Source organism: Sporobolomyces salmoneus (genome assembly GCF_050403485.1).
Source record: "Sporobolomyces salmoneus JCM6883 DNA, S_salmoneus_JCM6883_v1_ctg9, whole genome shotgun sequence".
NCBI lineage: Eukaryota > Fungi > Basidiomycota > Microbotryomycetes > Sporidiobolales > Sporidiobolaceae > Sporobolomyces > Sporobolomyces salmoneus.
In genome coordinates, this window is record NW_027481154.1 from 135,246 (window position 1) to 155,428 (window position 20,183).

Genomic DNA, 20,183 nt, shown 5'->3' on the forward strand with positions numbered 1-20,183 from the left:
CGCTCTCAGGAGCTGTGTGGGGAGAGCTTGAAGCGATTATAGATCAGGATCAGAAACTCACGTTGAGAGAAGTCGAACGACGACCAGTCTAGAGTGCACGAGCGGGTGAGTATGTAGATCAAACAGACAAGATCTTGCGTCGTAGCTTACCTTGACTTTGCTTTCGCCATTGTTGAGTGAGAATTTGAGAGAGAAGAAAGTCTCTCGCAAAGGGGAGGCGATCTTGGTCTCGTCCAATATGTGGGTCTCACCGGTTTCCTGATGATCAAGAGGATCTCTCGAGGGGACGCATGGCTCAACAGACGAGCGAAGAGCGAAATGGACGAGATCGCGAAGAGAGCTGTTGCATTCGTTTCTTGCTTCGTTTCTTCAAGCTACCCTTCACTCTCGACGGCCACCCGGCGACATTCAGCAGCGTCGAAAGTGCTATCTATAATGCAATACATCGACTATTACAAGTAGAATTCCTCGACCTGGTAAGCACCAACCTCTTGATGTTTCTCGTGAGCCTTCGACCGCTTCCCCATACTCTCTCCAAATTTCTTGACCTCTTGAACCCCATTCCTCTTCGCGTTCGCTTTCCGTTTCGCGAGTTGTTCAGCTTCGGCGAGTTCGGCGTTCTTGCGAGAGAAGACCGAAAGGGCACCGAGGAGAGTCGAGAGATCGTCGAGTTGAGCCGTATGGGAAGAGACTCGAGAAGTGAGTCGTCGAAGGAGTTTATGAGATTGTCGTTGTAGAAGGAGAGTGACGAAGTGAGCGTCGAGGAGGGACTGGACGAGGGGAACGATCTCATCAGCCGATGGAGGGAGGTCGTCGCCAGATCGGGACTTGAAGGGATCGACGAGAACCATCTGAGTCTTGTCTTCCGTGAACTCTGTCGGTGTAGACTTGATTGACTGTTCGATTGAGCCGCCATTCTTGAGCCACCAACCGAGCCATTCGTCGCATAGTTCGAGGATTGGGAGAGCCTCTGTCGCTGTGACCTGCTTCTGTAGGGCTTGACGAAGAGTTGAGGGAGTGTAAGACTGTCGGAGGAACGCAGCGAGGAAGGAGCGAAGGGAAGGTACGGAAGAGGGAAGGGAAGAAGAAGAGTCGACGTCCATCGAATTTTCCGAGACGGTCGCCGGGGAGCGGATAACGGTCAGAAGGAGCGATACGGCAGTCGTTTCGGGAATGTCGGTAACATGCTCGAGAGCGAGAACGACGTTTGACTTTGACAAGGAGAAAACAATCAGTCGAGCTCTGCAAAATGGGCGCAGAGGAAGGATAAACTCACCCAGTCACCAGCACGAGCCAAGTAGCGTGTCAGCCCTCCTTCGAGTTGGTTCTCTCCAACGATCTCTCGCTTGAGTAGGTAAGATACGATCGCAGTTGGGTGTCTCCATGTCGAGGCAGAAGAGTTGCTTGTCGAGCCAGGAGCACTAATCTCGGTCGAAGGTGCATCGAGGGGAACGGGGAAGCAGAGTCGAAGGACTGCCGTAACGAATGAGGAAGGAAGAGTTGGCTACGAAGAGGGTACAAAGAGTGAGCTTGAAGCAAAAGATCGTCTAGAACGAAGAGACTCACCTCTGGATGCACTGTCTCATCAAGCGACCCATCTGCTTCTTTCCGTAGTCTCTGGATATCTGCTTCGACTTGACTCCTTTCGGCAGCATATCTCTGTCGGTCTGCTGCATCGACGCCCTCGATTTCCTCCTTCATGACCGATTGCCACGCACTCTTGCCTGTCGCAGCGTCCGAATCCAGTTCGATGCTCGCACCAGCTTCGACAATCGCTCGTTCGACAACCCTCTTGACTCTCTTCCATCGACCATCTCGTCCGACTCCTTCGCTCCAGTTCGTCTTGAGCTCTTTGACTCGAGCTTCCGCCACCTCCTTCCTTCGTTTCGCCAACTTCGGTCTCTCAACGTCCCAAGATCTCTTTCGTTCCTTCTCGAGGAACGAGCTCCATTCCGTCTCTGCCGTGATCACTGCTTTCTCCGACTCCTTGATGTTCCCTTGTTGCTTAAGGGGCGCGAGGACCTTGTCTAACGATTCCAACAGAAGTTCCCGAGATTGACGACCCGCAAGGGCGGCTTCCCGTTCTTGAGAAGAGAACGTCTCGCTCGAGGACAAGATCGGTTCAGCACGTTTCGCTTTCGCAAGGATTGAATCGGTCGATTCGGAATGGGCGAGGTATTGGGCAGTGAGGCGTTGTCGACCGACGATCGCGGCGAGTACGGAAGCGGAAGGAAGCGGAGGCGAGAGAGGGAGACAGAAGAGTGCGATGCGGGAAGAGCTCGAAGTGGATGCCGAGGGGGCGAGAGTGAGAATTGCGGTGTTGCGAGTCGGGAGACAGGCGGAGAGGGAAAGGGAAGAAGGCGAAGTTGCGACGGCGGAGGGAACGCTGAGGTTTGACGAGGCGATGACAGCTCCGAATCGAGTGTCCCAATAAGTGAGCGATACGACGGGTGTCGTGCCATCGGCCGAAGCTCGCGGCGCGGCTAGGAGAACGAAGGAGGACCGAAGAGCTAGGAGAGTCGCTTGAGCAGGGATAAGAGTCGAGGAAGAAAGGGTGAGGGATTTGACAGGCGTTAAAGCCAGGGTCGGGGGAGACGGTGTGTTGCCAGTAGAGAAGAAGACGTCGGAGTAAGACTCGGCAGTTGGCGAAGGTACCGAAAGGCGAGATGATGAAAGCGTTCCATCAGCGGCTGAAAGAAAGAATCGCATCAGTTTGCTCCGCGGAAGAAGATAGATAAAGCGAGGGCTTACTGAGAGAGGTAACGAATCCATCGTCGCTGACGACCACCTTGTCCGCTTCAACGGTCACTCTGCCTAAACTGACGACTCCTGACCTCGGTTCCGCTTCTCCTTCGACCTGCACTTCCGGATCCAACAGCACAACCTCAATCTCGTTCTTCATACTCGAAGACTCATTCAGAGCCTCGGCAGCTTCCGTAACGGCTGAAGCTGAAGGTCGAGGAGTCTTTTTGAACTTCTTCTTGCCGATTTCCGTGAGCGATGCAGATTCGGCTGTGTTACTGGTTGAGCTTCCGAAGGATCGTACAATGATCGCGATGTGAGCTTTCAAGCTTGACGATGCGGCGGGTAGAAGAGCGGTGAGGGAGGTTGGAAGGAAGGAAAGAGCAGAGGTCGAAGAGACGGGGATTAGACGTAAAGTTGGGGCGGAAGGTGCGGGTCCAGACGATGTAGACGACTCAGAGGATTGGTAAGGGAGGGATACAAGGGAAGTCAAGTCGTTTGCTGGTGCGAGTGCGAAAGAGCCGGAAGAAGAGAGGAAAACGAGGTGCGAGGGAAGGGTTTTCGGTACGGCCAAAGCTGCGAGAGGTTCCGAAATCTATCCTCGCTCCATTGCGACTTCATGAGCAATCGCAAATGGTTGGAGAACGAGTTGGTAGAGACTGGAAACATACGGGCCACACTGCTTTTCCTGCTTCGCTTTCCGAACTTCCATCTTTCCTTTCCTCTTCCTGCCAACACCAAATCTCGCCTTTACCCTCTTCGGTTCTGACTCCAACCCAGGTCTGCCTCGTGCTCTTTACTCGAATAGATTCTGAACTTGTGAGCGGAACTGAACGAGCTACAGCTGAAGTTGTCGGCGCGAAAGAAGGTCCGACCGTGATGGATGACAGTGGCGTTTGATCAGCGAGCTAAGAGCGTAGCGTTGGATCAGTTTCTAGTCCGCTGAGAGAGGTGTGAAGGAATTTCTTTCAGACTGACATCGTAAATCGAGACTCCAACTCCAGGGGTTGCGACTACTAACCTCCCATCTTGTTTCGGTATGTTCGGGTACTGTACAGAAGTCGCAGGAGGAGGAGAGAGGGATGATGGTCGAAAGTTTGAAGAAGTTGAAGAAGAATTAGATGAAGTCGAACCAGGCAAGGCGAACGATGCTAGAACGTATTCGTCGATCGTGCTATTGACCAGACTCATTCTCTGGTGCTCTTGAGAGTGGTCAAGCGTCCGTGAGAGGTTTGATCAAAAGTCTCCAACTCTTTGCGATTTTCCGCTTGTGATTCGATTTCTCTCTCTTTGACCTTTGAGTACCCCCTGACAGCACGAGTGACACCATACTGTGTCATATTTCGTAAAAGCCCGTGAGCCGCAATTGCAACAATATCGAATTCCCGTTGCCGACGGCGCCGATGTTGAAGTTGGTTTCGTCAGCTGTCTGCCGCTCTCGATCTCCCTCATTGCAGCTTCTCTGTCTTCACCTTCTCTCTCTGACACCCAACAAACCGCCACTCTCAGCTGCTCGTCAAACTTCCCCGACCTTTGACACTCCTCCTCAAAAGTCTATGTCATCGCCAACATCGACTCACCTGGTCACGTTGATACACGGGTTATGGGGCAACACTAGTCACATTCGTTATCTGGAAGAATCACTGCTCAAGCACCATGCCTCTGCTCGCTCCAAGGATGGAAACGGAGTCGAACTCGTCGTTTTGAACGCAAAGATGAACGAATTCACGAATACGTATGACGGAATCGACCTGTGTGCCGAGAGAGTGTTGAACGAGATCGACGAGGAAGTCCAGAGGATTGAGAAAGAGGGAGGCAAAGTGGAAAGGTTTTCGATCGTTGGGTCAGCATCGTTTTCTCGTCGAGTTCTTTCGAAATCGCTCGTGCTGATCGTATATCGTCGCCTTCCAGATACTCACTCGGAGGTCTCGTAGCTCGTTACGTCCTCGGATTGCTCGATTCGAGGAGTCCGAGCTTCTTTGACGCGGTCGAGCCCGTCAACTTTACGACTTTCGCTTCTCCCGCAATCGGCATCCCCAGTTACGAGACGTTCTGGTCAGGAGTGTTTCGATTTCTCGGTGCTCGTGAGTTCCGATCAACCTCTTACATCCTTGGACAGCGCTGACTCGTCTAATTGATCAGGCCTCCTCTCTCGCTCCGGTTCACAACTTTACGAGAACGATCGATTTCTACCGTCTCGGTTCAACCCAGCTTCGCCCGACTACTCCGCCGCTCTCGACGCAGAAAAGACGCCAAAGAGACGATTCACTTTCACTCGTAAAAAGGAGAAAGCAGAACCGCTCCTCAAAATCCTCGCCGACCCTCAATTCAGTTTCTATCGAGCCCTCTCCAAGTTTGAACGGATAGAGGTATTCGCAAACGCGGTAAATGATCGAACGGTACCTTTCCCGACCGGAGCTTTCGAATTACACGATCCTTTCGCACTCGCAAGAGTCAAGGCGAGAAAGGCTGCGATCGTAAGAGGAGATGATCCCGAAGGAGATTTGGATTTGATTGATGGAGGTCTCGAAGTGTGAGCTCCCTCTCCACTTCCCTTCATACAAGGTGAACTGACTCTCGTTACATCAGAACGCTCCATGAGGATGCTCCGATCATTTCTTCGTATCGTTTACTCGACTCCGATCCAAACGCCCCGAAGCCAAGTCGAAAACGCCGCTTTGCAATTCGATTACCTCTCTTGCTTCGACCAACGACCTATCCATTCTCTCGACCGGTGTCACTTCTCGTCATCGCATTCCTTCCCGTCGCTCTCCCTCTCTCGGTCGTCTACCTCATCGGACGGTTCCTCGTTCAAGGGAGGGATTCGAAACGGAGGATCAGAGAACTTCGTAAAGTGACTGCAGGGGAACGAGGTCGAGAGGGAATGCTCGAACGAGTTGGCGTGAGGTTGAGGGAGGTCGCGGAGCAAGTAGGAACGGATAATCCGGAATATGCTGCGAATCTTTCGGACGACGAAGAGGACGGTTCCCTTCTCGTGGACGCCGAGAGGACCGGCACGAAAGCTCGAAGGGATGAGAACAACTATGGATCGACGGTCGATTCGACTCCAGCTATTTCCGGCACTTCGACTCCCGCCTCAGCTTCCGAGCTCGAACACCTCACTCAGCTCGACCACCCTGAAGCTCGCAAATATTCTACCGATCCGGTCTTTACCGCTTCTCAGTTGTATCAACTTCATCAACTCAACGCCCTTCCTCAACTTCGCAAGCATTTCGTATACCTTCCGAAATCGAGGAATGCGCACGGCGCGATCGTGCGAAGACATCCGAAGTGGGAGCAACATCGAATCGGCAGGAAAGTTATCGATTGGTGGGCAAAGGATTTTGTGTTGTAGTTCTACGGTTTGAACTCCCCTCTCACCCTTCCAGCTTGTTACGACTATTCTCTCGCTCTTTTCATTTCTAGATCAAGTATCCGTTGTCGTATTCCACCTCAGATCAAATCTAGCCAGCTATCGCATCCAGATCACCGTGATTTTGTTTCGACTCCAGTTGGGGGGCAGTAATTGGCGCTTCAGCCCACCTTTCTTGCAGGGTCCCGCAGTCACTTTTTCTCGATTCCAGTCGAACGTCTCGACCTCGTCCGCGGTATGTCCGATCCAAGCACTCGGAACCTGCCAACGCACGGAGAACCAGGAAGAAAGAGTTACGTCTTGCGGGTTCCGAGTATCCTCCAACCTTTGAGGGATCATGCGTGCCGTCTCGGTGTATGAGTGCTTCCAGAAGGTATAGAAAGAATTCCCTGTCCGCACAATGTGCTGGTCAGTAAGTTCGCAAGAAAAGGCTCAAAGTGACTCCAGTTTCAACTAACTTACCGTCTCTGCCCGTCACCTCGAAAGCGAATCCCTCCGCCGATAGCCCAGTCGGAAGTTTGTCAACGCCTATAACGGACGGCTTTCGAGATTGTACCGAGAACGGGTCCAATGGCCTTCCGTTTCCTCTCTCGGCGCGCCTAAGAACGAAGTGGGCGTCGAGCAGCCATTGACCCGTGCCTGCCAGGTGATTCGGTCGATGAGCGTCCTCGTATGAGACTTGAGGCACTTTCGAACTCACAGTGAGAGGCATTCGACGGGAATTCGATCGAAAGACACCAACAAGGATGAGTGTCGGTTTCTTTCTTGAGGTACATCAGTGCGGACTCTCGAACCCTTTGCACCCATGATACCATGTGTTGCTCGTCGGCCGCCTGTCCCGTACTTTGACAGTGATTTTGTACTATAAAATTGCGAAAGTCGGCGAATCAGTCATCAAGTCTTGTTCGATATCGAATCCTGAGCACCCTACTCGTCTGGTAGACATGTGAGTCCAGATGGATCTCTGGTTCGCCGTGATCAGAAATGGCCTGGAGCGGATCCTTGGAAAGTAACGAGCGTGTCAGCCTGCGAAGCGAGTGGGTGGTTTCTGGTGCAGAGCTGGAAGTACCTTTCCTCTTCTTGACATCTGGCAAGCAGAGCACTGGAGAGAGAGAAGAGAGAAGCAGGAGCGATCCGGACTCGAGGAGAAGAACACGAACTGAGCGCTATGCACGTCCGAGGGAAATCCGCGGCTCAAGCTCAAACCTCTTCATGAACACTAGCTCCGTTCGCTGGACATCAGGCCAACAACGAGGGGAAATAGAATGCAGACATAGCTCTCTCAAGGTCCTACGCTGTACCAGACGATCTCGACCGCGCCTCGACTCCACCTCGTCTTTCCGTCCACACCTTCCTTCGAGCTCAGAGAGAGTCCGTCGATTTCGTGGTCGTCCATGCCTACGCCTTTACCTCTCAATGGGATCGCCCAGCGCATGTTATAGCGCGAATGCCTTGCCTTCTGCGACCCGGTTCCGTCTTCGAGGGTCCATCGCTCTTCCCAACTTTCCCGTTCTGCACAGATTTCGTCAATTCGATGCGTCTACAGAGCATAGATCGAGAGTAGAACATACCTGTACCCTTCCCGTTCCGCAATCTGCGCAGCATGTCGAGGCTCTTGATGTTTGGGATCTCGACGTCCGCTCCCTCAGGCTGGTTTCGAGAGACCGCTTGGTGCGGGTTCGACAGTTGCCCGTTCCCGCTGTTCACGGGTAGCATCACGAGAGAGACTCCGCAAGTCCGATCCAGCTCGGCGTTCGATTCAGTCTTGCCTGTACAGTAGCGGCTCGGTAAGTCATTGCAGCGACACGAAGAGTCGCAGAACTTACGAAATACGTTGAAAATCGAAACCGAGGCACTCGCAGAAGCAAGACTCCGCTTCTCTACGAGAGATCGCTCCTTGAAGCATAGCCTCCAGTACCGGTGAGCCTCACAATTCTCGACTCTTTCGAGGAATGCTTTGATGCTTGCTTGGATACGTCCAACCGACTCCGCCATGTGCTCGTCTTTGTAGAAGTCGCGACGATGTTCGGGGGAGAGTTCCTTAAGGACACTATTTTCGCTGACTGAGACTGTGGTTGTCAAGTTCTCAGTGTCAGCTCGCATTCCAACTCAAGAAGATTGCGATTGCTTACTTTTCGCGGTCAGGCCGGTATCTAGGAATATGATCGCCTCCACCTCGCTACGTGGAGAGACGTTCTCCGCCTGTTCTCCAAGCGAGGACGAAAGAATCAGTTAAAAGAGCAAACCAAAGAGAGAAGCTGAATGTCAGTATACGATAGGCGGTAGCGGAGAACCTGTTGAGAGCCTGGACGAGCTTCGAGATCTGCGCATGCTCCCTGTTTGAGGGCGAGCAAGAGTCAAAGAGGGAAAACCTGCAACCTCGAAAAATTGAAAACGCTTGTGCCCTCGAGCAGGCTCTTCCAAACAAAGCACGAGCCTCTGCTTCTCCGAGGACTTTCCGGTACACAATCTCTACCAACTCCGTGCTTCTATAACGGGGGGGTCGAACTAGAAGCGACAGACGCAGGCGATACGAGACAGGATTGCAGGAGGACCGAAAGGGAAGGGGAAGGTGCACAGAGATAAGCGCCAACTCGAAGCAGAGCAGAGCGTGTCCTCCTTAGTAGTGCGTATATGCTTAGTGAGAAGTTCCCATCGTCGATGGTCGATGAGAGAGACAGAGAGAGATCAGATCTAGCTAGATCTACGCGCGACACTCAACCTCTTCTCTACTCACGAAGCCTCTTATGGCCGAACCGCCTACGAACAAGGTCTTCTCTATCTTCCAACCCCGTACAAAGCCTGCACCAGCCCCTTCTGCGCGGGATCTCCCTCCACTCGAAGCAACGACCTCTGAACTTCAGTCTCGACACGCGTCAACGACCGCCGCAACCGTATCAGAGTCATCAGGATCCACTTCGAATGCTCTCAATGGACGCGCGGTAGATCGAACAGGGTCGAAAGAATCGGATTGCATCACTTTGTCGGATGATGAGGATGATGGAGCTCTTAGCCCTCGCCAGACTCGTTCGAAGGTCATCAAAGGGAAACAAGGGGTCAAGACAAAAGCTCAGAAAGGGAAAGGGAAAGCTAGGGCAATCGCAGACGCTCACGAGAAGCAGGAGGAGGAGGACGAAGACGATTGCATCGTCGTGAAAGGCTCAACCCCCAAGAAGAGACAGAAGCAGAGTACGAAAGAGTCAAACATTTCGAAAGGGAAGAAGAAAGCGAAGGGACCGATCAAAGAGTTGGAAAGCATTGATCTGACGGAATCTCCTCCTCGCAAACCTTCCGCCCCTTTCCCCAGTTCAACATTCGCTCCTCTATCCGACTTGTATCGTCATGAACGAGAACGACGTAAAGCCAACAACGAAGGTGTCGAACCGAGGTGGCCGACCGCAGAAGAACACGGCAAACATCTCTCGACGATGAGTGCTTCCTCTCGCACCGAACTTCGCAGCAGGACGAGGTATCCCGGTCGACCTGTATCGCGGGAAAACGACAAAGGGAAAGGAAAAGCGGTCGATTCAGATGAAGAATTTTTGACCCATCTCCGAAACTCCCTCGAATCGAATCGATTGCCTTCGCCAGAATCCGTCGAGTATCGAGACCTCCCCTTCGCATCGACTTCGACTCTTGTCCCTTCTTACCCGTCTCATCCCCTTCTACATCGTCTCGATTCTGCGATCAGCTCTAGTCCGACGAATAGAAAATCAACTACCCAGAGCGAACTCTGGACGAACAAATACGGTCCGAAGAAGGCAGAGGAGGTGCTGGGAGACGTTAGTGGCAGCAGTGCGCTGCTACTGAAAGAATGGTTGACGGAACTCAAAGTCGCGGGAGGAATCGAAGGTGACTCCCTGTCTTTCGCGCTCCTTTCCTAGGCGAGAGCTGACCCCTTGCGCTGTTTAACTTACTCTAGATGAAAACTCGAAGAAACGACGTCGACCGGTGAATCGAGGGATCGACAAAAAGAAGAAGAAGAAACGTCGTCGGGACGATCTCGATGACTTCCTCGCATCAAGCTCAGGAGAAGAAGACGAGGCGATGCCATTCAACACGTCAATGTTCGAAAACGATGAAGATTTAGACGAAGACGATCTAGCGACCTTCCGGCAAGGAGGAGGAGGAGGAGGATCGATCGGTTCTTCGTCGTCAACTTTTCACCGATTGACGAATCTGATTCTCCTCGTCGGTCCAAACGGTTCGGGGAAGACGAGCTCGGTTCAAGCAGTTGCACAAGAACTAGGATACGAGATCTTCGAAGTGAATGCAGGAATGGGCAAGAGGAGAGCGAAAGATTTAGAAGCGGAAGTCGGAGACGTTGGGAGAAACCATATCGTTCGAGCTTCTCCGAGGAAACCGAACGCGAAGGACTTCTTTGCCGGGTTCAAAGCTGTTGCTGCGAAAGGGAAAGAAACGAAAGGGAGCAAGTCGGCGGGACCGACTCAATCACTGATCTTGATCGAAGAAGTCGACGTTCTTTACGTTGGAGAAGAAGATTTCTGGGCTGGTAAGCCTCACAACCTGATCTATCGAAACCAAAGTTCGAGAAGCTGATGTGTCGTCTCTTGTTGTAGGAATGAGAGCATTGGCGGAAGAATCTCGCCGTCCCATCATCCTCACCTGCAACGGTTCGTTCAAGCTTTCTTCATCCGAGCTTTGGTGTTCCCACTCACGCTCTGTGTGACTGTTCAGATTCAACTTTGATTCCATTCGATCAACTCGGCTTGCAGAAGATCCACCTCGCGACGGCTTCTCTGGAAGAACCTCTCGAACACCTCCCCTTCGCTCCTCCTTCGTCCTCTCTCATCACTCCCTACCTCCAACTCGTCGCTCTCTCGGAAGGGCATCTCGTCTCTCCTGAAGCGATCGAACGATTGTACGAAGCAGAAGAATCTACGACGAATGAAGGAGAAGAAGCTTGGTTGACCCTGTGCAAGAATGCGAAGGGAGTGAGACCGTTACCACACCCGTTCACTTCGGAAGGCAAGAAGGAGAAGGACCTGCGAAAGGCGTTGATGCAGTTACAGTTTGAACTTCAAAGGGATGGAAAATCGGAGAAGAAGACGAAAGAAGGAGAGAAACGTTGGATCGTTGGAGGACTCGGATCGAAAGAGAGTGTTGAGGGAACGATGTTGGCTGAAGCTAGTGACACATCGAAATGGTTAGCAAGGGCTGTCGCAGCTTCGGACGCTCTCTCTTTTGCCGATGCAGAGGTTTCGAGAAGAATCGAAACTAGAATCGAAGTAAGCTTCTTCTCCCTTCAGTCCAATCCTTTTAACGAGCGGAGTTGACTCGACTTGTTCTAGAATCTCGACTACGATACACACACTACCCCATCTGATCTCGAATCAGGTTCAATTGTTCTTTCGCCTCGTCCTCCTCCACCTCATTCGACTCAGCTTCCTTACCTCGGTCGAGAACCTGAAATGGCCTCTTTGATCGAGAACCTCGCGTATTCGATCTACCCTCAAGCTGTCCATTTCACGACCAACGAGGACGAATCGCTCGAATTCAAAAAGTAAGCTCAATACCTCTGCGTCCGTATAGGGCTTCCGAACGAAGCGCTGACTCGAGTCTCATTCTTCGTCGAACTAGGGTCGAATACCTTCACTCTTTAGCCCTTCTCTCGACTCAATTCTTCTGGCAACCCATCTCAGCCACTTACCTACCCTACGCTCCAATTCTCCCTTCTCCATCTCTCGTGATCGATTACCTGCCTCTCTATCGACACCTGACGCAAGTAGACGACGAACGAGAACGCATCGCCGCGGAAACGGGTGAAGACGTTTCATCGACCGCTGCGGGAGGGAGAGGAGCGGGAGTCAGGAGGAGCACGAGAGTCACGGGAGGAAGTGCGACTGTCGGGGGAGCGGGAGGGAAAGCAAGGGTGAAGATCACGAAGGAGATCGAATGGAGAGCTCCAGAAGACGCAGAGTTTGTGCGAAGTAGTGGATTCGATCTTTGACTGACTGAATGGATATTCTGACTCAGTAATCGACTCCCTTGCCACGTTTGAAGACGAACAGAGATCCTCAGAGAGAGAGAACGACGAACAGTTTGCAAGGAGAGAAAAGTACGAAGAAAGGAGAGAGAACTATTCAAACAAGGTAGCGTAAAGACAAGGGATTGGGGATAGCCAGAAGAAGAAGGTCTGTACAGTGTCGAACCAGCGGGACGTTTAACCATCTTCTCGAGGACGAAGGTTTCAAGCAGAAGGCGAAGCGAGACTCGTTTCGGGTTCAGCAGTCGAACCTTGCGCGCCGCCATTCGTGCCATGAGCATTGATCATTTCTTGGAAGGGATCGAACGTTACTGTTGCGCCGTGAATCGGTCAAGACTTCAGTTCGAGCTCAAATAGAGAAAATACGAGGAAGAAACGAATTCGTTCCGTCAAAAGACTTACACATTCCTGCATACCCTCCGTTCTTGTCCAACACTTTGTCCCAAATGTTCTGCTCAGTGCCTTGTCTACTCGAATCGTCGTTCCTACTGCCCCTCCCGCTTTGTCGTTCGATTTCGTTCCTCTCCCGTTCGAAATTGCTCATTCCACGGGATCCTCCTCCTCCAGGTCCGCGACGACTTCCTCCCGCTGCACTAGTTCGTGTCGTACGGCGTGAGGAGGAAGGAGAGGCATGCGAGGTTGAGATGGGGGCGTTCGACTTGGTCGAATGAACGTTCTACAAGAGGAGCGCGACGGTTAGTCAACGGTTTCACTCGCGGCATTCTGTGGTCGCCGGAGTACACTCACGTCGTCTTGGTCCATTGCGACTACTTCATCCTCCCCTCCTTCAAGACCAGGCATCATCGATTGTTCAGACGGTTCGCTCATTGTATTGTGAAGAGAGTGGAGGTAAGCGAGTAGCTGCGTGTTCTAATTGTAGTCGATGACTGCTAGTAGGCACTGCGTTCGGTCTGGTAGGACAAAGCGGGGGAGAGGAAGGACGGAAAGCAGATGAGATCGGAAGGTGAGGAGGAGTGGGCAGAAAGGTTAGCTAACAGGGAGCCCAACGAAGAGGAGCAGTCAGGAGTGCTCACCGCTTAGCGGAAGCGGGGAAGCGCTGGGATAGGGAGTGAATTGCGAGAACCAAAAAGCTTCGCCGCTTTTCATACACAAGTTCGCTCTCTCTGAACTCCTCGAAACGCTTCCGCTGCTTGATCGTAGAGTAGCCATACAAGACGTCTATTGCTACAAAGAGACGGGATCAAGAATACTAGCACAACCAAATTGAAAGACAAGTAAAACAAAACTCTGCGAAACTGCGAAACTCAGACATGACAGTACAACGAAAGAGGAAGGTAACCGGATTCAGGATACGGCGACCATGTTCTCACTGTCGGCGCCAGGTCCCTGACCTTGTCTCATGGCTCGAGCGTATCTGTGAAGAGAGAAGAAAACCCATATCAAGTCAGAACAAAACGTCGCACCATCGCCAAAGGGGCGAAGGCAGAAAGAGAGACAAAGGGAGGCTCACCTGACTGCTCTCCAATAACTGAGACACCCTCCGATCAAGAGGAAACTCCCGACCGTAACCAAGGCGAAGCTCATCCATTCGTTCGTCGCCATACTCATCGAATTCAATTCTGCCTCTGTCGAACCGTTGCCCATCAAACTAGGAAGTCCCGTCGAGTTCGTACGACCTTCACTCGCTTCGAGAACGCCCGTCAAAGTGTTCGAAAGCTGGGTTGGGAGGTTCGCACTCGAAGTCGAGGAGGCTGAAGAGTCGAAATCTTCCGGTTCTCCTCCCCACCACGACCATCTCACGTTATCGATTCGAGGTCCAGCGTTACCGTTCAGACCGGTTTCATCTCGGGAAGGGGAATCTTCGAAGATTGGATCGCCGTGATCAGTGTGTTGTTTGAGGTAGAACTGAAAATCGAGGGATCACGAGTGGATTGTCAGTCTTTAGGATGACGAAGAGAAACAGAGAACTACTAGACTCACTCCGAGTTGAATGAGTGTAATGCCGAGACCCGCTCTCGATCCGTTTTTGGCCGCGTGAGTTGTATGTAGGAGATACGTTAGGAGGAACCCTATAGCACATAAACGCTCAGTTTCATCCTCAGTAGGCGGATACTTTGAGGAGGATTGCTTACCGACAAACTGGAATGACATGCTAACGAGCAAATTCCACGCAAACGAAAAGAGGTTTCCAACGGGCATCCCATCGACGCAAATGTCGTCAGGTCCGAGGAAGCCTCCGGGCGTGATGACGGTCGTCTCCCAATAAGGAGGAGTTGAATCGAGGGCGGCTGCTTCATAAGCCTTTCGAACAGAGAAAACTGGGGGTCAGTGTCGCTCACGAGTGATTGGCGAGAATAGATCGAGAACTCACAGGCAAAACTTCATCCTTGTCGGGTCCTTCTCCAACCACATCAACGTTCGCCGATCCATCTGGTTTCGCGGCGAGATTCGAGAAGACTCCATCATTCGACGAACCTCCTCCGTAGACTCTCCCTGTCGCCGGAGCTGATGTCGATGATGACGCAGCTTCGTTCGAACTGTATTCTCGAGGGGGCGGAGGGGCGAATGTAGGAGGACGGGCAGGCAGAGGAAGGTGAATATTTCGAGGAGGATACGAAGCTTCTCCCGCCGCTCGACGACGTTCTTCCGAATCTGTCTCGTCTGATTCGTCCTGACTGAACAGTAAGCGATTTGATTCTGCACCGGTACCTCCTCCTCCTTCGTGGGATGCTGAGAGTGCTCCCCCTCCTCCGCCTCGTAATCTCTGACTTAGGAGGTCCCTCCAACTCCGTGGCGCCGATCTCGTTCTCGCCGCCTCTTCTTCCTCATCGTCATCGTCGTCCTCCTGTCCGTAACTAGGTCGACTCAATCCGGAAAGGCGAGGTTGCGATTGAGATCGAGATGCCGAGAATCCTCCTACTCGACTCTCAGATCCTGCCCTTCCCCCTTCGTATGCTTGCGGTTCGAAATCGTAACCGCCTGGAACACGCGGGGAATCGTGAGTCGAAGTAGAGGCGGGCTGGCGCGTTGAGGGTTCGTCATCTTCCTCTTCTTCTTCCATTCCGAAGCTTGAGAAATCCAGGTCGGCAGTACGAGGTCGTGTTGTATGGGTACCGAGCCCGAGGAAGCCGGACATCGTTGAATCGAGTGAGCGGAGAGGAGAAGAAGCGTAGGCAGATCGGCCTTGGCACAACAACGGGAATATCGCGCGACAACTACGAGCCAGCAGCGAATGGCAAAGGCAACACTATCTCGTTCTATTATGGGTAGATGAGTTACAATCGTGACCGAAACTGATTGCGAGAGACAGTTGTTTTTCCCAAACGCGTTCCGATTTCCAACATTGATTGATCTTCCTTCGCCGTCTTCTATCTCTGCCTATCGTCAAACTACGACCCCGTCACCGGTGAAGGTGAGCTAGACGAGCCCTCCTACACGAGTCAAAGAAAAGCGCACGCTCACCGTCTCCGCTCGTTCCCCTGTCCCTCTCTTTCAGCAAAACAAACAAGACTTTCAAGTCTTCTCGCCGTTCTCTCGGCTACAAGTAACGCGTGTGACAGACACACACGATACAGTAGCTAGCACGATGCAGCAGGACGACCCATTACTCTACGACAACAACGCTTCTTCCTTGTCGCCTCGAATCCTCCTCTCTCCTTCTTCCCCCGATTTCCCTGCCGTCGATCTACCCCTGCTTGGAGGAACAGTTGATCTCGTCGAGAAGGAAGAGCGAACGAATATCGACAAGACGCTGCGACATTCACTACTTCTCCTCGATTCGAGATTGGCGGAACTGAAAACAATCGGATGCAGCAAACAATCTGGCTTCGATTCCGACCGGGAACAGCAGAGATTGTCACCGATTGGAGAGTCAAAGGGAGTCAGTCAGATGGAAGACGAAAGTGAGCTCGAAGGAGGAGCAATCGACGTGAGTTTTTCCCGTTCTGGCGCAATTCAACCTCTTCAAAGCTGAAAAATCGTCACTCGGGACAGTTCATGCTCGCTCGAGGATCATTCTCTGGTGGAACGACACAACGCGACGTGTCGAGGAAATCTCTCGCCTCAGTCGCATCAGGTTCTTCGAGTCGTCGCTCGTCCGAAGACGCTTTCGATATTGTCGACTTCCCTTCGATCGAACAATTCGCGCTCGCTCCAACCGACAATCTCGGGCTCGCAATTTCTACTCGTCTTCCTCCGTCGCCTCGGAACCGTTCGAGCGATCTATTGGCTTTCCCTATTCCACCTTCAGACGTTTCTCTCATCGGGAGGGAATCTGCGGCAACGAGCGTCGAGAACAGCGTCGACTCGGATCAAGTGTTCGAACACCTCGCTTCACTCGGAGGAGACGGTCAATCGGTTCATGGTTTAGGACTCTTCTCCTCATCGACTAGCGTCAGTCGCCCGTCTTCCCGCCTCGCTCGTTCGGAAACTGAAACCGACAGCGCGTCGGCGTGTTCTCATCAATCCTCGTTCATGGAGACTTCGACCCTCGCAAGCTCGTACGCCCCGACCCTTGGATTCGGACGATCGACGACTTCGTTCTTTGGGAAAGAAGACCCTTGCCCAACTCCTCCTCTCTATGCTCGCCGAGCCGCGACTTTTGCGACTCCGATCTCGCCTCCCCCGATGATCTTCACCTCGCAACCCGAGACGAGTCCTAACGTGCAAACGACTCTCGGTTCTCCCTTCGCTCTTCAGCACGAACTCCCTCCTTCGCCGGCTTCCCTCTCCCCCTTCTCCTTCACAGAATCACCTCAACAGTCACCGACTCTCGCTTCTTCTCCTCTCGCCTATGGCTCCTTCCGCTCCTCATCGATCCCATCGCCGACATCTCATTCACAAACATCTCCCGCTTCTTCGACCATGTCTCGCTCCCCTTCACGACCTGATGGATTCGCCGAAATGCACCAAGCGAGTCTCGGCCTCTTGGGAGCGTTCGACGACACCGGAATCCCCCTTTGGCAGGTTGACCCAGGGGATCGATACGACGAAGACAAGTTGGAAATCCTCGAAGAAGACCTCTCGCCTCCTCCTCGAAATCGCTTCGATTCGAGTTCCACTCACGACTCATCACCGCGTAGATCAACTCTCGAACCTAGCTCGCCTATCGGTACCCTTCGACGTCTCTCCTCTTTCCAGTTCCTTCGAAGGAGAACGAGCGAAAATGTCCTCGCCTCTAGCACGATTTCGACTTCTCCCGTCCCTCGACCGGTTCTATCCAAGCCGAAATCGGAGGCAGCGTTGTCGACACTGGCACGACACCAGGCTACAGTCGAGCCCAAGAGTCCTCTACAAACGCTGGACCAACCGCCGACTCCAGGTCGACTCGGTAAACTCGCAATTCGCTCGAAATCGTCTCCTCGACTTTCGAAACTGGCTTCTCCTCTGACGAGATCCGAGTCTTCAAAGCCAGCTACTCCTAAGAGCCCTCTCGCAGAATCAGAAGGAGGAGGAAGCAAGGAAAAGAAGAGATTCTCCATCTTCACCTCGAAGCAGTCTTCTTCGCCTTCTCCGAACGACCCTGTTCCACCTGTACCTGCTACTCCCACCGAACATCTCTTCACCGAGACCGCCGTTTCTCCCAGTGCCACGCCTTCCTCGCCAAGCTTTCCGGCAACGCCGACTTCGACTCTCTTCTCGGCCTCTGACCCGCCTTCGGAGAAACCAGCCTCGGAAGATTCAATAACGTTGGCCAGCTTCATCGAGTCGACAAGTCCGAAACAGTCGAGCACTCCGAAGCAACAAATCGGCAAGAACGGCAAGACCCAACGATCCCCGTTCGGCGAAGTGACGAATTTCTCGAGACCGACGAGCCCAGCTCTTATCGACGCCCTCAAACTCACATCACCCCTCGACGTCAGCGATCTTGTCGTCGTACCTCAACGGATCACCGTCTTCCCTGTTCGTCTCCCGCCTGCACCCCCTGGAGCTCTCGCCGCCGCTGCCGCAAAAGAGGCACAGGAGGATGGAGGAGGAGGATCTGACGACGACAAATATGGAGGAGAAAGTGATTCGGAGGAGGATCGACCCCTCGGAGTGACGGTACCTGGCGCGCTTACGGCTCAGAAAAGTCTTCGAAAATCAATGTCGAAGAAGAAATCCTCCTCGAAACCGCGACCGAAGGAAGACCCTTTCGAACTCGAGCGAGCACTCAGAAGTACGGCTGTGTCGCGACAACCTTCGTCGTCCTCGAGTCGAGGCGCTACGGGTCGAACTTTCTCGGTCGATCCTCATGTGCCCGTTCCGACGAAGAGCAGTCAAGGCCACGATTCTTTCTTGCCTCAAACGGACGCTTCGATCGAACGCAAGGCATCTTCGAATGGATTGAGACGGTCACCTTCGACTCCGCTCGATCCGATGATTGCGAATTCGGCGCTCACTCTCGATTCCCCCATTTTGACTCAAGAACCTCTCCCGATGCCGATTCGACGAGATTCTCGCCCTGCTTCATCCCCTACCGAAGTCGTCTCTTCTCCTCCCGTCGCCCCTCCTCGATCTCGCCCTCCTCCGGTGCCTACTCCTTCGTCTCGACAACAGATCGAACAGAGCAACAACGTTCCACCTTCTATCACTCGTCGACCGAGTCTCCACCCCGACATCGCTCACATTCAATCGACATCGGCGAACATGCAGCGACAAGCTAGTAGCTCTTCCTCGCGATCCGCCACCACGAATCCGGCACCTTCCTCCCCCGCCCTCGACTCGTCGCAGCCAGTTCAGCAACGTCCACCTCCTGGAGCTCGATCGAGATCTGGAACCGTGTCTGCCGCTTCAGGACCCGCCGTCGACCATCGAGTCTACCTCGGGCGTGCTGGAGCGAAGCATTTAACGATCAAAGTTACCGATCGCACGGTCGCGGGAGAGATTGTCGCATACGCGAAAGGCAAGGGAGCACTCGAGACTGGTAAAGAAAACGAAGGAGGTTGGGCTTTGTGGGAAGTTTGGCAGTCAATGGGTCTCGGTGAGTTTCATTTCTCCTCTTCCGACTCAAATTCCTGCCTGATACTGATTGTCGATCTCGTGACACTTGCAGAACGTCCAATTCGAGAGTATGAGCTCGTGAATGATGTCGTGAAATCATTCGACGGCGATTCGGCAGTCTTTGTTCTGCGAAGAACGACTCTTTGGCCAATCCTGTCCGCTCATGTGAGTGCCAAGGTCGTCGTTTTCTATCTCCCTAGCCCAGACTGATGAGTTGTTGCCATTCGTTAGGCTCGTATGCATCCTGTCGCTCCCAAGACAGCGCAGGTGCAGCTCGAACTGAAGAAAGGGAAATGGTCGAAACGCTTCCTCGAACTCAAAGGTGAAACTCTGAGCTACTCGAAATCTGATAAAGTAAGTTTTTCCATCATTCTTATGAACTCGGCTTCGTTCGCTGACTCCTCCTTGCTTCAGATGAAGGATTCGAGCATTCTGAGCCAACTCTCGAATTTCTCCGTCTTCTACGTCGACGAACCGACTGCTCAACGACTGAAAGCACCGAAACCTTTCGTGTTCGCTCTCAAGTCGAGATTGACTCGAGCTCATTTCGAAGAGGTTTCTCAATATTGCAATTTTGTCAGCGTTAAATCGGCTGTAGAGCTCGAAAACTGGATCTCAACCATCACTGAAGCTGGCGTACGTCTTTGCCCTCTCTCCGCACAACGCCTGAATCTGGACTAACCCGGCTCGGCGTCATAGAACTCTCTATCCCGTCAACGCGAGCAAGCGGTCCTCGGTAGTTCAACTACTCCAGCGATTCCGAGTCCACCTCTCCTCACGAACAAGTCTTCTACTCCTACCTCGACCCCCTTCTCCCTCGCAGCGGTTACAACCGAAGCTCCTCCTCGGGGAGGATTCCTCGCTCGTAACAAATCCTCCAGGCCCGCTCCTGCAGTTCTCGCACCGAGCAATGAGAACGCTCCTCTTCCCACACGTCGTCCGACTTTGTCGAAACCACTCGTTGATCTCTCCCGGTAGTACTTCTCACGACTGAGGTTGTTTTCGTTTTTGTCTGTGTCCTTCCCTTTGAGCTACCTCTCTGTCCCTTCGTCTTTCTCTCGTTGTCTTATCTCCTGATTAGAAACCTGCTGCTGCAACAATTCTTGGGCTGCTCTTGCG

At 52.8% G+C, this 20,183-nt stretch overlaps 6 protein-coding genes across 6 annotated transcripts; 3 read left to right on the forward strand and 3 right to left on the reverse strand.

Moving 5' to 3' along the window:
- Positions 1-452: 452 nt before the first annotated feature.
- Positions 453-3,933, reverse strand: JCM6883_005156 (uncharacterized protein; the record flags this gene model as incomplete). The annotated part of the gene is made up of 6 exons (XM_076630278.1): positions 453-1,211; positions 1,277-1,504; positions 1,567-2,690; positions 2,752-3,337; positions 3,414-3,650; positions 3,721-3,933. The coding sequence occupies 6 exons, from the start codon at positions 3,931-3,933 to the stop codon at positions 453-455; spliced, it is 3,147 nt and encodes a 1,048-aa protein (XP_076489670.1).
- Positions 3,934-4,298: 365 nt separating this feature from the next.
- JCM6883_005157 (lipase ROG1 family protein) lies at positions 4,299-6,097 on the forward strand (the record flags this gene model as incomplete). Its single annotated transcript, XM_076630279.1, has 4 exons — positions 4,299-4,585; positions 4,654-4,826; positions 4,885-5,275; positions 5,332-6,097. The coding sequence occupies 4 exons, from the start codon at positions 4,299-4,301 to the stop codon at positions 6,095-6,097; spliced, it is 1,617 nt and encodes a 538-aa protein (XP_076489671.1).
- Positions 6,098-8,862: 2,765 nt separating this feature from the next.
- JCM6883_005158 (uncharacterized protein) lies at positions 8,863-12,086 on the forward strand (the record flags this gene model as incomplete). The annotated part of the gene is made up of 6 exons (XM_076630280.1): positions 8,863-9,967; positions 10,038-10,628; positions 10,696-10,749; positions 10,814-11,364; positions 11,428-11,639; positions 11,717-12,086. 6 exons carry the CDS (start codon positions 8,863-8,865, stop codon positions 12,084-12,086), a joined length of 2,883 nt encoding a protein of 960 aa, XP_076489672.1.
- Positions 12,087-12,326: 240 nt separating this feature from the next.
- Positions 12,327-12,950, reverse strand: JCM6883_005159 (uncharacterized protein; the record flags this gene model as incomplete). Its single annotated transcript, XM_076630281.1, has 3 exons — positions 12,327-12,433; positions 12,525-12,798; positions 12,870-12,950. 3 exons carry the CDS (start codon positions 12,948-12,950, stop codon positions 12,327-12,329), a joined length of 462 nt encoding a protein of 153 aa, XP_076489673.1.
- Positions 12,951-13,427: 477 nt separating this feature from the next.
- Positions 13,428-15,219, reverse strand: BSD2 (Bsd2p; the record flags this gene model as incomplete). The annotated part of the gene is made up of 5 exons (XM_076630282.1): positions 13,428-13,497; positions 13,594-13,988; positions 14,064-14,152; positions 14,216-14,384; positions 14,455-15,219. The coding sequence occupies 5 exons, from the start codon at positions 15,217-15,219 to the stop codon at positions 13,428-13,430; spliced, it is 1,488 nt and encodes a 495-aa protein (XP_076489674.1).
- Positions 15,220-15,669: 450 nt separating this feature from the next.
- Positions 15,670-20,042, forward strand: JCM6883_005161 (uncharacterized protein; the record flags this gene model as incomplete). Its single annotated transcript, XM_076630283.1, has 6 exons — positions 15,670-16,011; positions 16,077-19,044; positions 19,117-19,229; positions 19,296-19,418; positions 19,479-19,700; positions 19,764-20,042. The coding sequence occupies 6 exons, from the start codon at positions 15,670-15,672 to the stop codon at positions 20,040-20,042; spliced, it is 4,047 nt and encodes a 1,348-aa protein (XP_076489675.1).
- Between the last annotated feature and the right edge of the window lie 141 nt (positions 20,043-20,183).